This window comes from Neophocaena asiaeorientalis, unplaced genomic scaffold (genome assembly GCF_003031525.2).
Source record: "Neophocaena asiaeorientalis asiaeorientalis breed wild unplaced genomic scaffold, Neophocaena_asiaeorientalis_V1.1 scaffold124, whole genome shotgun sequence".
In the NCBI taxonomy this organism is placed as follows: domain Eukaryota; kingdom Metazoa; phylum Chordata; class Mammalia; order Artiodactyla; family Phocoenidae; genus Neophocaena; species Neophocaena asiaeorientalis.
In genome coordinates this window covers 2,319,261-2,335,782 of record NW_020174135.1, presented here as the reverse complement: position 1 = coordinate 2,335,782, position 16,522 = coordinate 2,319,261, and the positions used below count along the sequence as shown (strand labels likewise).

Here is a 16,522-nt window from a genome sequence, read left to right as displayed (position 1 = left end):
TTTTTTTTTTTTTTTTTTTTTTTTTGATGTGGGAAATGGCAAAAGCAATACTTTGTTTCCTTATTTGTGAATATCTTATTTTTTTCCCTATGAAACAGATACAAGACGACTATAGGAGGGCTTTTTACTTTTTAAAAATTACCTTGTGAATTTCATTTACTTTACCTACTTTCACGAATTTATACAATTTATATAAATAATTGCTTTAAATTATTTCACTTTCCTGTGTTGCTTTTTAATGTATATCTTGTCTGATGAAGTCTATAGAATTAATGTCTCACGTTTGTACAGCCCAATTTAATTGCGGGAGGAGAGTTTTAAATTTTTTTATTGGTGTTTTTCTTAGAAATCACTCATTCCGTTAAGTTCAGCAATGAACAAGAAAATGGCTTATCAAATATTACTTGGAGCTTACAGTTTTAATTAAGTGGTACTTTATGCTAATAGTTACTGAACCTGTTTGCATAAGATACCAGGGAACTGTGCCTAACAGTTGCTATTATGTGTTGCCTGTGGACCTTCCTTGCAGAGCATTTGAGGTTCACAGTTTCACAAGCTTCGCAGTGACCAGAGGAGCCACCCTTTTAGGCTGCCAGTTTGGAAAATACTCACTTCAGTTTTCTGTTCTCTTCATAGAATCTAACATGATTCCCTGAAAGTAGATGTCCAATAAAGGTTGAGTGTCAGACTGTGAATCAACGATCTTGGTTGGAATTTGTGCGTGCTTCTTTCCTTCCTTTCTTTCTCGGATTTTGTAAACACTGAGAACAGGATCATTAGTATATTCGATCGTATCTACGTGTCCTACTTGGCCAGTGCTCTTTGGCTCAGGGCTACATCTATGACCATGGGGCAGGCCCCAGGCTCCAGAAGCTATAGCGCAGGGAGTGGGGAAAGAGAAAACAGAACCAGCAGTGACAAGTGCTGGGACAGAAATGAGTCAGCGTGTGGAGGTGGGAAAGTGAGGCTCGTTAAGAATCACAGCATGAAGCTGCCTGGGTAGGAGCTGGCGGTGGGTGTGGAGAGAGGTGGGGACCGGGGCCAGGAGGCCGAGCCTGGTGGTCGCGGTGGCCCCGTTCTCGGTGGCAGACCACGGGAGGTGGTTGAGCAAATTGCCGTTCGGGTCCCAGCGCACTGTGCCAGGGACATTCTTCTGCTGGTGACACGGGAAGGCAGAGCAGAACATTCAGGAGGCTGGTCTAGGTGCGTGTCTGACACAGAGCCACGCAGAAGAGTGAACGTGCGTCTGGGTTTGGGAATCGGCCCTTGGACGGCCATCTTGCCTGTGAGCGCCAGGCGTGTCAGCCTGTCTGCAGCAGACTTAGCGCGTGTGTCCTGGGGAAGGTGGTGGGGTGGACTGAGGGACTGAAGTTTTCTCTTCTTGAGCGCGAGAGAGGAGTTGCTGGGAAAAAGCAGGGCGATGCCGTGAAGGGTAGAGCGATGCTGGAGCTGCCAGGAGGGCAGGGCTTTGCGTGGTCCCCATGCATCTCCCCAGTCCTGAATCCTTGTGAAATGGGAGAAGGTTTGGCAGCTCTTCGAGTGTGTGCCCTGTGGATTGTACACACATCAATCACAAGGGAGGTTCTGTTATTTTTTTTATTTTTTGGCCGTGTCACACAGCATGTGGGGTCTTAACTCCCTAGCCGGGATCAATCCTGCGCCCCCTGCCTTGGGAGGGCAGAGTCTTAACCACTGGACCGCCAGGGAAGTCCCACAAGGGAGGTTCTGAATTCTCCTTGAAAAGTAGATGAGCGCTCGTGCAGCATCGGGAAGTGCAGGTCCATTCAGTTAAGTCTCACATGCGAGCGAAGCGAAATAGAAATAGCAGTGGAAGTAGAAACGAGGAAACAAGTTTAAGAACACTGAAAAATGGGATCTCCAGGACTGGCAAATGGCAAACTTGATGAGCGGCTCCAGAAGTCTGGAATCCCTGGCCCCCGCATGACTAGGCGGATGGGGTTCCTTACGTACAACTAGGAGAGTTGGGAGGAACAAGCAGGTTTTAGGGGACAGGATTGAGCTGTAACCCGCACTGTTAGGGACAGTCTGGACAGCAGTGTGTTAGGAGGCGCCTGTTGGTAATCATCGCATGGAAGTGAGTGGCACAGCTGAGGGAGCGGGGAGTGTGGCCAGTCCAGAGTCTTGGCTGATAGCTGCATTGTCTGGGAGAGAGGAGAAGCAAACAGCCCCGGTAGAACTGACAGTGTACGTCTTCCTCTCGTTCCAGGTAAACATTAAGTAATTCAGAGGGTTCAGGTGTGTGTTTGTTCTGAATTTCATAAATAATTCAGTTGCTTGATCAAGACATACTTATTACACGGTCAACCTAAGGGCATTCTTTATTCACTGAAAGTACGTAAAACCTGAAATATTTAAGGTTGTAATTTTGCTGTTTACAGATTTTCTTTTAATAAAATTTCTGTGAAAACCCTGACTTTCTTAGAACAAAAGATCATGTTGGAATCATTTCTGTCTGAGTTTGTTATAGTACCTAGGGTACAGTCTTCATACTGAACAAATAAGGGACTTAAAAACTCTGATTAACCTAAATGTTGATGTACTTATATAAATTGCATGCCAACAGATGCTCATATAGAAAGTTAAATGTAGAAATCTGTGAAAAATTGGCTCTAGAACAAGGAGAAGTAATTGTGACAATATAAATGTTCCTTATGTTGAAAAGAATATCTATCTTAGATTAACTCTCTAAGCGTTTCCTGATAGGTGTTCTTTAAATAGTGAGTCCCTAACGCAATCAACGTAGCGATCAGTCTCAGCACTGGAATCTGGCTCCTCAGATTGTTTATCTTCTGGGTAAAGCAGATGCCTTTTGACATCTCTTTGTAGCACTGACAGTGAATTATTCCTGATTTTCTTTTGGTTTGTAGGTCTTATCCAGCCCATTCCAAGAAACCAGCTTTTTCAGAGTTATTTTCATAGTGACTTTGTGAATGAAGCAGATCGACCGCACAAGTGTTTTTACTGTCAGCGCGCCTATAAAAAGTCTTGCCATCTTAAACAACACATCAGGTAAGGCAATGTAGATTCAGAGATGGAAATTTATAGTTACCCTGATTTAGTGATCCGGTGGCTTGTGGAAATACTAAGAATGGTGGTGTTAGCTTTTGTTACTTCAAATGTCACTTTTGACCCCAGAATATTTACTGATAATTGATATTTTCAGGCTTCAGTGTCTTGACCAAAATGTTTTACCCACAAACCGCCACTGAATTTTATTTACGCTCCTATTATATTTCAGTATTTGCAGTCTCTGGGACATGTCAGAGAAATATTTGGTATGTTTCGTGAGGATCATGCTCTTTCACAGTTTCTCGGGTGTATTCATCAGGTTAATTCTTGGTGCTAGCAACAGTGAAGAGGAAGTATTGATAGAAACCTGATCACGAGAGACAGTGAGGGGTCATGAGAAGAGGACAGAACGTAGAAGAGGATGTGGGGTCTGGTTTTGTGTCGGTTGTATGCGAGCCCCGGACTTCAGATGAGCCACCTGAGCGCTGAGTCTCAGGTCCCGTTGTGGGGACGTGAGAGCTGAGTCTCTCTGCTGCTGAGCTCAGAAAAGGGGTGGCCAAGTGAGATGATTACTAGAGTGCGTTCTAAATTAGAAAGCAGTGTGAAAGCGTGAGACGCTTATTCATTACCATTTTTATTCTTTTTAGATCACATACAGGTGAAAAGCCTTTTAAATGTTCTCAGTGTGGAAGAGGCTTTGTTTCTGCAGGAGTGCTCAAAGCACACGTCCGAACGCACACTGGACTTAAATCTTTCAAGTGTCTGATATGTAATGGAGCTTTCACTACTGGTGGTAGCTTACGGCGACATATGGGCATCCATAACGACCTTCGTCCCTATATGTGTCCCTATTGCCAGAAAACATTTAAGACCTCACTAAATTGCAAAAAGCACATGAAAACCCATAGGTAGGTATAATTCTGATGGTCACTTTTTAACAATCCTTATAATTCCCAGATGATGGTGGGGAGCGTTTTGAAGAAATAGTTGTCTTTGTTCCCTTTATTATTACTTGTAGCAGGAGGTGTATGAGCTAAAGAAACTTCTGTATCAGTGTTTAATGACCTGTTGAGAACCATAGACTGAAGCACATCATTTTTATTTTTAATGTAGTGTTGAAGTAGTCAGTGTTGGCCTAAATGCTTTCTAAACTCTCTTAAAACTGATAATCAGTAGTAGATAAAATGCTAGATAGTGTCTACTATAATGAGGTAATGAAGGTTTCAAAAAAGGAAATCTTGGTCAACTCTGGGACCTCTAGGCATATCATTAGTGTTATCTGAACGGTAATTATTGTAGGTTGTTGACAGAAAAAAAATATGTTTTAGCTAACACATAAATCCATCATTAAAGCTAACTTAGATTTTTTTTTTTTTTTTTTTTTTTTTTTGCGGTACGCGGGCCTCTCACTGTTGTGGCCTCTCCCGTTGCGGAGCACAGGCTCCGTATGCGCAGGCTCAGTGGCCATGGCTCACGGGCCCAGCCGCTCCGCGGCACGTGGGATCCTCCCGGACCGGGGCACGGACCCGCGACCCCTGCATCGGCAGGCGGACTCTCAATCACTGCGCCACCAGGGAAGCCCTAACTTAGATTTTTGCTTGCTTAGAGGGCTGCCTCATCTGTAAGTGGAGGGGACCCAACGAGCCCTTACAGAGACGCATTTCTGACTGTGTCTGGAGCTTATTCACTGGTGCTTCTGTGAAGCCACAGAATTCTGTATTGTAACGGAAAGCATGGACAAGCTGACCACGACCACCTCCTAGGAGGCTTTGAGAACAAGAGTTACCAGGCTTACCAGGAAAGAATATTAGCCTTCTGCCCTAGAATGTTTACCTTTGAGCCGTATTTTAACCCGGATGTCTCTGTCCAGGTATCACCTACCAAACAGAACTCCCAACTGATAGAATAAGGTAACTCGGAGAAATGGTGTTCTGGTTTCATCCCTCTGGATGCCGAAGCACACTTGACAGAATTGACTCTCCTCGATTTTGGTACGGTTGATCATGTAGCCGAGGAGTTTAAGTGCTTCTCGAGACCATCTAGGGAATATGAGATTGGTGGTGTCAGTTAGGGGACTCTTGCCAATTATATATCCAGTTATACTTGGCTGCATTTTATGGAGGAAGCTCTGTGCTTCACACGCTTTCAGGGGCTGGGGAGTTCATGGGGGCGGAGACGCTCAGAGCGTGCACTGCTGCCCCCCTGCCAAGAGAAATGGGGCGCGGCCACAGCTTGCGCAGAGCCTGGTGAATGGCGCCTCTCTGCAAGACGCCCGGCCTTCACAGTGTGCTTTTGTGGTGGTGTCGGGAGTACAGTTTACAGGCTCAGAGGCCAGTGCTGTAATTTCCGGGAAGAGGGTCAGCTGTTTTTAGCCGGGTCATTTCTGTCAGTGGAGTGTTGCTTTGGCCACTGCTTGTCCAGGGTTCTGCTGAGGGACACGTGCCATGGTTACGCCAGGGGAGAGTGTGCGTGGCTTTCAGGTGGCAGCGTAAGGACGGGTAGGTCTGTCATTGCAGAGTTGGGGGTTTATCTTATAGATGGCGTGTGCTGTGAACCTGCCTGCGAGCAGGCAGCAGCTCCAGTTGTTTGATCCCTTTGTTTGAAGTCTTGGGAATTCCTAAAATGCCATATACACTTACGGTAAAAATAAAAAGTCGCTGTAGTAAGAGTTGTGAAAACACCCAGGCAAACAAACAGAAAACAAGGCTCCACCAGTCACAACAGAGGGCACGTTTCCTCTCCTTCAGGGTGGTGGAGACGACCCCGTGAACCCATGGCACCACTGTACAGTCACCCTGTGGTGGAGGTGCGACAGTGCGTGTTCTTACCTTTGCTGCTTTTCAGTACGTTTTTGTTCCCCCCCTCCTCAGTAAAAGTAGTTTTTTTTTTTTGGCGTTACGCGGGCCTCTCACTGCTGTGGCCTCTCCCGTTGCGGAGCACAGGCTCCAGACGCACAGGTTCAGCGGTCGTGGCTCACAGACCCAGCCGCTCCGCGGCATGTGGGATCTTCCCGGACCGGGGCACGAACCCGCGTCCCCTGCATCGGCAGGTGGACTCCCAACCACTGCGCCACCAGGGAAGCCCAAGTGACTGTTTTTGATGTCAGAAAATGAAGAGGAAGGACTTTGTTTGGAACTCAGAATGGAATTCTGAATCAGCAGATTCACGTGATTCTGGCATCCAGCGTCCGGTAGAGCTTGTGTGAGTCTGACTGGAGTAGCCCCTTCATGGCTGAGATACTGTACAGCCTGTTAATCAGATCATTGTTTGACCTGGGTTTTTGTTTGTTTTTTCCCCAGTGTTTTTGATTCATTCACTGAATTCATTGTTCATTTTTCTCTTTGAAAGAGAAATGGTTGGCCTTGATGATAACATGCCAGCTATGCTTTGTACACGTAAAAGTAATATTAACAGGAATCATGATTTTGCAGAAAACCATCACAGCCACATGCCTCGTGGTCCAGGTTCTGCCGCCTGTGGCCCACTGGTCAGTGAGCCGCGCACAGCCTGGCAGGTTGCAGGACGGTCCCGTCTCTCCCACGTTGTGTGTGTAACACTGAAAGCAGTCTGTCAAGGCGCTGCCTCCTCTCATGCAGTTCTTGTTTTGAACACCTCAGCTCATCACAGAATTTGATTTGGGAGAGTTTAGCTTTGAAAAGTGGCATCTTTTGTATCATTCAGACTTTGAAAAATCCTTGTTGCCTTCCGGCCCCTATAGTCTGTGAAAGCGCTTAGAGATGAGGGCACGGGGGTTTTCTTTCAGATTATTTGTAGTGTTTAACTCTCAACTGGATTGCCGCCGCGACTTCAAAGTGAAACAGTTTAAAATGAAAACTGTCACTGAACAAATCGCACCTCGCGTGCCCGCGGTGTTTGACAGCAGCTGACGCTGCGGACTGTTGTCCATTTTTTGAAGATTTGAGCTTGCCCAGCAGCTCCGGCAGCACCAGCAGGCCTGCCCGATAGATGACGGCGCCGTGGACCAGCAGGGCATGCACGTGCCCACCCAGGGGCAGGTGGAGATTGAGAACACCGCGCTGCAGCCGACGGCCGAGGCCGTGGCCGACAACCCCGGGGCCGTGCTGGACCTGGGGCCGCCCGCCGGCGTGGAGGCGGGGCTCGGCCAGCAGATGGCGGGTCAGCCTTTGGAAGCAGATGAAGGTGAGCGGTTCAGAGCTTTTAACTCTCAGGAGTTTTGCAGCCCTTTGTACTCCAGTCCCCGCTGGCCCTCTCGTCCTTGACCTTTTAAAGCGCAGTTTGTGCCGTGTGTCTGAGCGTGAGAGAGTCTGCGGTGCATTTAGAATGGTAGAAATGGCACCTTCCGATATGTGCTGCTTGTCACCCACTTTCACCCCTGAGCCTACCGCGAGAGAGTCTTTGGTTTCCACTGAGTGCCCATCTGTGTGATGACGCGTGTCCTGGTGCGTGGCTCCCGGACTTCCCAGTGTGAGGCCGTGGACTGGGTGCCGCTGGCTGCGGGAGCTGAGGCCCCTCAGCCAGCGCGCTGCTCAGAGGAGGAGTGGGCGAGTGTGGGCACAGGGTCAGGGGGAGGAGGGGGGGGGGGGGGGGGGGGGGGGGGGTGCAGTGAGCTCAGTGACAGAGTCGGCTCAGGCTTCCGGCCCCCTGCGGGCCTGACGAACGGTTGGCCGGTCAGCTTGCTATTTACTTTATGGGCGTCCCAAGAAGTATTTGGTCTGTGAGCAGGGTTTTGTACTTTTTAGCCAACATATGTAAGTTTGTACCCTCTGTATGAATTGTCTTCCTACTGTCTTTTCCAAACAAGGAGGCTGCTTTTTGGAAACTCACCGAAGCATCCTTTTGGACAGGTTGATAGATGTGAAGCAGCTTCCGTGTTTACGAATTTTCCGCCCTCGTCTGTGCTTCTTGTCTTCAGACAGGCTTGTGGTCCCGCAGCACACTCTGGAAGGGCACGTGGGCCAGTACGAGGAGCAGGCTCCCCCGCCGCAGCCCTTCGAGCCAGCGGGTCTGTCACAGGGTCAGTGGTGGGCCTTACCCGGGGCTCTCCAGTGAGCTGCGCCTGGTTGGGGTTAACTTTACAGCAAGCTTGAGTGTTTCTTGTAGTGCTCTTCTGAAATTTATGACCAGTTATCGGACCAGATAACGTCTTGCGTGGGTAGCGTGTGCGTGTGTGTACACAGGCGCGCATACGCTATTTTGTAGTCTGTTCAGATTTTCCAGAAAGGGACTTTAATGACCATTCTACACCTGGTCTCTAGCCAAGGAAAGGTAATTGAGTAGAAACTGGGACTTATTTGTGGCTGGTGTGTCAGCCTGCCCTGCAAGGATGGGAGCTGAGCGTAGCCTCTTGCCTGTGAGCAGATCACTTTAGAGCCTGCTGATAAAAACTAATGATCCTGATTCCCGTTCAGAAAGTAGACATGTTCCTTTAAATACCTTTATTTGTAAAACCAACCTTTTTGGTTTTGTGTGGGTGTGTGTAACTTTAGTATTTTTTTTAGAACTCACGTCTTCTAATTTATTTCAGGTTTTACAGTGACTGATACATACAATCAACAGACTCAGTTTCCACCGGTCCAACAGTTACAAGATTCTAGCACACTGGAGTCTCAAGCCCTGTCCACGAGCTTCCATCAGCAGAACTTACTTCCCGTGCCTAGCTCTGATACGATCAATGTAGTGAGTATTGCAGGGGTCTCATCACTGAGCAGATTCTGTCTTATCCTTCACTGTGATTATTTAAAATTTGCTTACTTAAGAGGGCATGTTAACTTGCTGCAACTTTAAGCTTGCTGCATCAGCTGTGGAAACCTCAGTGTTTATCGTATAGGGCTTCTATTTCCTTAAAACATTTTTGTTGTAAGATTTCATTCCCATGATGTGGCTTTACCTTTTCTGTTAAAAGTCAGGAAAGTCAGGAGAGTGTAACTGACTTCAGTAACATCTGAAGGATATTGCCTTGCTTTAGCGAGAAAACCAAAGCATTTTAATATGTGGACTCTTAAAGAAACATGTTAGAATGAAAATATAATGAAGGCTGACATACTAAAGATACATATTTAAATGCATCATTTAAAATTTTCGTCTCTTAGTCAAGTTGGAGGCATTTAAGTTTTTGTTTTGGTATTGATTTTGCCATTTTTGGAAATCTTTCAGTAGTGGTGAAAATGATTGGCAAATCAATTGTTTTCTCTCTCTCTCTTTTCTTTTGCGGTACGCGGGCCTCTCACTGTTGTGGCCTCTTGCATGGCGGAGCACAGGCTCCGGACGCGCAGGCCTAGCGGCCATGGCTCACAGGCCTAGCCGCTCCGCGGCATGTGGGATCTTCCCAGACTTAGGCAAGAACCTGTGTTCCCTGCATCAGCAGGCGGACTCTCAACCACTGCGCCACCAGGGAAGCCCTCTCTCTCTTTTTTTTAATATTTACTTTTTAATTTTGGGGGGGGGCTGCATTGGGTCCTCGTTGCTGTGCACAGGCTTTCTCTGGTGGTGGCGAGTGGGGGCTACTCTTGGTTGCGGTGTGCGGGCTTCTCATGGCGGTGGCTTCTCTTGTTGCGGAGCACGGGCTCTAGGTGCGCGGGCTTCAGTAGTTGTGGCTCGCGGCCTCTAGGGCACAGGCTCAGTAGTTGTGGCACACAGGGCTTAGTTGTTCCGCGGCATGTGCGATCTTCCTGGACCAGGGCTCGAACCCGTGTTCCTGCATTGGCAGGCAGAATTTTTAACCACTGCGCCACCAGGGAAGTCCTTATTTTCTCTCTTTAAAAGACCCTGTGGGTAACTTTTGCCAAGTGGAGGACCTGGACCCTCCAGTGAAATTTTCAGAGTACGTTTTCCCAGCTCGAAGCTGCGTAATTGACAGTAGGCGCTGAATCTGGGTGGTGGGGGGCATGCGTCTCTGTGGCTTGCCTTCACTCAGCCCTCTGAGCAAGACTGCACACCCGCTCACTCGTGGATTTTTGGCGCGGGTCCTGGAAGCCAGGGGAAACGCGTGCACGCAGGCAGGTTCTCCACTGTTCTGGCCTCTCCTGCGCCTGTCCCCCACGTCCTGAAGGTCAGCCTGTGCTCTGTCCACTGAACATGGGTGTTTCCTGCAGATCTTTGCCCAGTCCCTGGGCTGCACCACCTGTGGCCGGAAGGTGTTGAGTTAAGGGGCTGCTGTCTCCAGGCCTGCTGCTCCTGGGCTGGGAATATGCTTTCTCCCCCTGTGATTTTGTGACAAGTGAGGGGACTTAGTATTTTAAGAAAGCAGGGCGTTTTGTTCACTCTCAGTAAGAATAGAGCAGATGAAAGAGTAGTCTCTTAATAGACATAAAAAAGACAGAAAGATTGGGCTTCCCTGGTGGCGCAGTGGTTGAGAGTCCGCCTGCCGATGCAGGGGACACGGGTTCGTGCCCCGGTCCGGGAAGATCCCGCATGCCGCGGAGCGGCTGGGCCCGTGAGCCATGGCCGCTGAGCCTACGCGTCCGGAGCCTGTGTTCCTCAATGGGAGAGGCCACAACAGTGAGAGGCCCGCGTACTGCAAAAAAAAAAAAAGGAAAGATTAAAGCAAGTTAATGGAAAATAAAATAAGTATTTCTTCATTAAAATTGATATAGATGATTTTTGTTATTAATTTGGCCCAAATGATTGCAACGACCTAATTGGGGTTTCTCCCTTTTAAATCCACATTTATGAGTGTTCTTATCCTTAGTTGTTAGGTGTTTGTATTCATTCATAGATGCTCAAGCAGTCTGCTCTGTGCTTCTACTATGTTTTAGACAAGTCGTTTGATTCAGGAGTCATCCCAGCAGGAGCTGGAGCTGCAGGCGCCACGTCCCCCGTTCCTGGACGACAGCGAGGAGCAGAGCCGGCGCTCCTACAGGTACGCACGCTCCTACAGGTACGCATGCTCCTCCAGGTACGCACGCTCCTCCGGGTACGCACGCTCCTTCGGGTACGCACGCTCCTCCGGGTACGCATGCTCCTACAGGTATGCACGCTCCTCCGGGTGCAGCAGCCCGTCCTGCTGCACCCAGTGCCCACCTGCACCGTTCCTGAAGCTTCATAAAAGCTCTGGGAAACAGGGCCTGTCGTCACCCCCATTTTATAAAGAAAGTATCTGAGACAAAAGAGACTCACTTGCTAAAGCTTCTACAGCTAATAAGTGACATGGGCAGGGTTTGGACGCAGCAGCCTGTACCCATAAACTACTCTGCTGTAGCTTCCTGTCCCCACTCTAGGCCGCTGTTACCGTGTTTTCAGAAATAACTTGAATTTATGTCGTGCCTTTTTGTCCACGGCTCTTTGTGTTTTATATATAACCTCCTGATACTTAAGTCACACTTCCCTTTATTCAACAAGTATTTGTTTGTTAATGCTTAATTTGGGATCTTGCACGGGTATTTTTAAGTGAGATTAGTGTAATGTTTTCTTGTGATTCCTTTGTGACATCTGCTTGGGCATTCCTGGACTTCTGGCCATTCATTCATTCCCCATTCGTTCATTCAACACTTATTAAGAACTTGCTGCTGTGTGCCGAGCTGTGTGCTCTGTGTACCTTCCTATCACAGATTAAAACCTGGAAATGGAAAAAATAGGGAAATAAAATGGAATAAGCTTTCAGAATTTTAAAACATTTTTTAATAATATGTGAATAGGAATTTTGAAATTTATAATTGTTTCATCCTTAATTTTAATATATTTCATAACAACTGAGAGGAAAATAACACTACATATTTATATATTATTCAAAATAGCTCTAGTAGCATCTGTTTGGTAAAGTATTTTATCAACTAAAGAGTATACGAACTGACATTTCCAAGTGTCTAGAGTCAGGTGATTCTGACCCTCATGCAGCGGAAGGGCTCGCAGCATCTTATGACTTGGTAAAGAAAATAGCGCATAATGAATTCCCTGTTACGTTTAAAGGAACAGTTTGTAGTTACTCAAATTTTATTTCTCCTGGAGAATTGCTATAGGTTTTACTAACTTTGAAATAATAAAATATGTTTAAGGGTACAGTCTGAGCAGAATTTGATCTAACAAGTTTTTCTTGCTGGTATTTCAGTGTTTTAAGTGTTGGAGAGCATACCTGGTTTCTGTAACAGTTATGCCTGATTGTTTACTGATTGTTGGTGAAGAGTGTTTGCTTTTCTTCCCTTCTCAGGTGTTGCAATTGTGATCATGCTGTGAATTAACGTGGTCTGTGTTGTGTGTATAGATGTGACTATTGCAACAAAGGCTTTAAGAAATCCAGCCACTTGAAGCAGCACGTGCGGTCACACACCGGGGAGAAGCCCTACAAGTGCAAGCTCTGTGGACGTGGCTTCGTTTCCTCTGGGGTCCTCAAGTCCCACGAGAAGACACACACAGGTCATTGTCTGCCTCGCACTGGACGTAAACACGCGGAAAACCATACGTGATTCTAGAGCATATGAATTCTAGCGCATTTTCATCACACCCCTCAGGGCCCCCAGCCCCAGGCAACCACTGACCTGTTTCCTGTCTGTGCGGATTTGCCTGTTCCGGGCTCTTCCTGTAAACGGAACCATACGACACGGTGCCTTTTGTCACTGGCTTCCCTCACTCAGCACGTGTTCAAGGTCCACCCACGCTGTAGCATGTGTCACACTTATTTTATAGCCAAACAGTAGTCCACTGTGTGGAGAGACCACGTTCTGCTTGTCCGCTCATCAGCTGTTGGACAGCTGAGGTGTTGCCGGTTTCTGGCTCTCAGGAATAATCTTGCTGTGAACGTTTTGTGCGTTTCTGTGTGGATGCAAGTTTTCGCTTCTCTGTTTAGGAGTGGACTTGCTTGGTCATACGATAACTGTTTAAACCTTGGGGTTTACCAAACCAGAGTGGCCTTTCCAGAGTGGCCGCGCCATTTTCCTCGTCCACCAGCAATGATTTCACATCTTGGCAGGGCTTAGTATGATCTGTCTGCTTCATTATGACCGTCCGTCTTCTTAAAATAACCTTCTTGAAGGACCCTCAATCCCTAAAACTTGGGGACCGCAGCGAGTACACGCTCCTCGGTCTTGCAGCTTGCTGAGCGCATCTTTGCTTTGATCGCGTGCGGTTTTCAGGTAACGAACGTGTTCTGACCCCGTCTCTGCTGTCGCAGGAGAAAAGGCGTTCAGCTGCAGCGTCTGCAACGCTTCCTTCACAACCAACGGCAGCCTCACCAGGCACACGGCCACGCACATGAGCATGAAGCCCTACAAGTGTCCGTTTTGCGAGCAGGGCTTCCGAACCACAGTCCATTGTAAAAAGCACATGAAGAGGCACCAGACAGTCCCCTCGGCTGGGTCAGCACCGGGAGAGGCAGAAGGAGGAGGTGTGGTCCCTTTGTTGATTTGGGTTTATCATCAGCCGATGCTGAAACTTAGTGATTAACTCATTTCAGAGGTGATTTGTACCAGTATATTAACTTGTTTCATTTTCTGATTATGAAAGCAATCATAATTTGCTCTTTGAAAGAAAGATTCGGGGAGGCACAAGGAGGAAAACTTCTCACCTCACTGGTCACCAGGCACCAGAATACCAGCGTCCCCGCACAGGGCAGGCTGTCGCCCACGCATGCATGTACGCACGCATAGGTGGACCTGAATTCCCTGATAGGAAAGCACGTTACATGCAGTGTTGTCGTCCATGGGTGTTCATTACAGGCGAATTTGGTATTAGCACGGGTGTACATCAGTTCTAACGACTGCACGGAATTCCGTTGTGTTTCATTACACGGTTTCCTGTTGCTGGATGCCCAGTGGCTGCCCAGTGCTGTAGTGTAACAGGAAGAGCTGGCGGTCAGGGGGCTTTAACCCTCGGCGCTGTGCTTATTCACCACGCACATTCTCATCTGATCGACACGAGATACCATGGAGCTAACTTAAACGGTAGACGAGCTGATGGGCCCAGTTCCCACACCAAGTATAGTAATCCCAGGAGGATTATTTTGTGCCTATACTTTTTGTACCTATGAGATGATTTCTTTTTAGCAAGTTCCAGAGTGAAATTACGGTGACAGAACGTGCACCTTGCATAGATTCTGACACAGGGCGCCAGTGCACAGCGTTTTAAATTTTTTAAACGCCCTTGTTCCATGTGCAGTGTGAGTTACGCTGTCGGTAGTTTACACGGGGTCCTGGGGCCTGGGCTCCTGTCTGTGCTGCAGCCGGCACCGTGCACCTCACACCGTTGATGCTGGCGGAGTGAGCGTGCTGAGATGGGGGCGCGACTTAGAGGGCCATCCGTCAGTTTTTAGTTCACTGTTTTGCCTCTGACCGCCGTCCGTTTTGCTATTTAGTGTCTCTACTGTTTTTTAAAAACATTTTTTAGCCATCTGCAATAATAAAGTCCCCCTGTCCCCAGCCACACCTTTTTTTCCTTCTCAGTTACATTTTAACAGCAGCTTATTCTTTTTTTTTAATGGATGTAACTAAATCCTTACCTTTCACTGAGAGAATACTTAAACATACATATTGTTTAAGTGTTTTCTTTCCTTTCAGTAAGTCTTTTTAATTGGCAGCTGTTGGCTAGTTACCAGTTTGGTCTCTTCCTTCGGGCTGCTCGTCTTCTTAACGCTAATTCACTTTGTGTCCGTGTTGATAAATGAACGTCTGTGTGTATGAGTACTGTTGACTCGTGCGGACACTGACCCTTTCAGAGCCCACTGCCAGCCTGCTGGCAGGGCTTGCGGAGACCGTCAGCCATGGCGTCTGCCCTTGGCAGTGAGCCCTCCCCCGAGGCGTGGCCTTTCCACCCTGACCAGCTTCTCAATAGACAATGGTGGGAAAAAACTTTTACCATCCCAAATATAGCCTCATTGAGTTGCTAATTTTAACCTTACATATTTCAGTTAAATGTTTAGTTTTAGTTGTTCTGTTACATTTAGTTTTTTATTAGGATTTGATCCTTTTTCCTACATTTTGTTTAGAGATGGGTCTGGAGGAAGAGGAAGACAGTTCTGAAAGAAATGTGTCTAGAAAGGCTCGTCCCGAGGTCATCACCTTCACAGAGGAGGAGACGGCGCAGTTGGCCAAGATTCGGCCGCAGGAAAGTGCCACTGTCTCAGAGCAGGTGCTGGTGCAGTCGGCCGCCGAGAAGGACCGCATCAGCGAGATGAAGGACAGGCAGGCAGAGCTGGAGGCCGAACCCAAGCACGCCAACTGCTGCTCCTACTGCCCCAAGAGCTTCAAGAAGCCCAGCGACCTGGTCAGGTGCGGTGCAAGCCCGCGGCCCCGGGGGTGGACGTGCGGTCTGCGCGCTCCTCTGCAACCCGTGCCGCGGTGTCTGAACCTGGCGCCCTTTGAGTGGCTCCTTCCTTTCTTGAGTCATGGTTGCAGGCCCGTGTGCGTTTGGAGGCTTCCTTGCGAGCTCGTTGCGCACGTTAGCTAGAAGTTTGCTTGCTCTGTGGGTGCTTGTGCTTATTTCTGTGTGACGGTGGGCGCAGTAAAAGAGAATTAAAAATCATTTCCTGAGGAAGATGCGGCGCTGAGCCCAGCCTTGCAGGCACACAGAACAGCAGCGGGTTCCTGCCCGCCCCACAGGGCGACCGGTCTGTATGGCGCGAGGCTCCGTCACACGGGGAGGTGGCCCGAGCGCTGGGGGTCGAGTCCACGTCAGCCGCGAGGTGGTGATTGACGTGCGGTCTGGCAGAGTGGCGGAGGGCAGCTGACAGACGGGCTCCAGGAAAGAAGGCCGAAGTACAGCACTCTCTTAAAACATTCGGAGGATTTTCGTTTACGGGGTGGGGCCGGGGGGCGGCGCTCGTCTTTTGCTTCAGGAGGTGGAACTGCTGGGTAAAAGGTAGAGGGTGATTGAAGGGAGGAGCTGTCAGGATTTCAAGACAGGTAATAAGAGAGCCGGCTGCTTCAGAAAACCAAAGAGGCGTCTTCCTGTCCCTCTCTGTCGCACAGAGGCCTGCATGTGACAGGAGGGCAGACAGGCTGCCCAGAAGCTGCTAGGCTGGAAGTGCTTCTTGCGTGAGTGCAGCCAGTAACCCCTGCCCTTGTATTCCTGCCGGGCGGGAAGGGGCACGTGCCAGTGAGAGAGGGACGGGTAGACGGGCGAGGGGCAGTGGGCAAGGCCGGGCCAAGCTTGGGCATGGAGCCGAGATGGCGGCGTGTCCCGGCGGGTGGGGAGGAGGAACGAGCTAAGAAGATGACAGCATGACTCCGAGGCCGGGAGTGAGACGCTGGAACCCTCAGCTACGAAGAGGACCGGGCAGTGGCCTCAAGGGAGCAGCACGCTGGGTGCGGGGTGGGGCAGGGCCCCAGCGGGAGGCAGGGGTGCGAATCGCGGACGAGGGCGTCGTGCTGGGCAGCCCCGTGGGCATCGTCGCGCCGCTGAGAAGGCCTGCAGCGCGTGTCCGGCGGGTGGTGCTGACGAGCAGCCAGCCGGGCCCGGAGGTGCGCCCCGGAGACGGGACTGCTGACCCTGCACCCCCGTGAGGGGACGAGGCGGCAGGTGCCCCTGGAAACGAGAAGCCTGCTGTGGCCTGGTAGCCGGCCTGCCTTCTCCTCCGTCCTTCATT

At 49.1% G+C, this 16,522-nt stretch overlaps 1 protein-coding gene across 9 annotated transcripts in view; it reads left to right on the top strand.

The window, feature by feature from the left end:
- The window catches only part of ZNF236 (zinc finger protein 236), a 105,145-nt gene that overhangs the window by 59,339 nt on the left and 29,284 nt on the right, over positions 1-16,522 (top strand). For 7 of the 9 annotated variants that reach the window (XM_024754805.1, XM_024754812.1, XM_024754807.1 and 4 more), the window contains 9 exons: positions 2,889-3,030; positions 3,678-3,938; positions 6,947-7,191; positions 7,925-8,026; positions 8,537-8,688; positions 10,767-10,870; positions 12,209-12,360; positions 13,115-13,327; positions 14,924-15,206. In XM_024754805.1, the coding sequence (XP_024610573.1) occupies positions 2,889-3,030; positions 3,678-3,938; positions 6,947-7,191; positions 7,925-8,026; positions 8,537-8,688; positions 10,767-10,870; positions 12,209-12,360; positions 13,115-13,327; positions 14,924-15,206 (1,654 nt within the window). The remainder of the gene's footprint in view (positions 1-2,888; positions 3,031-3,677; positions 3,939-6,946; positions 7,192-7,924; positions 8,027-8,536; positions 8,689-10,766; positions 10,871-12,208; positions 12,361-13,114; positions 13,328-14,923; positions 15,207-16,522) is intronic. The other 2 variants (XM_024754809.1, XM_024754808.1) reach the window with 2 other exon arrangements.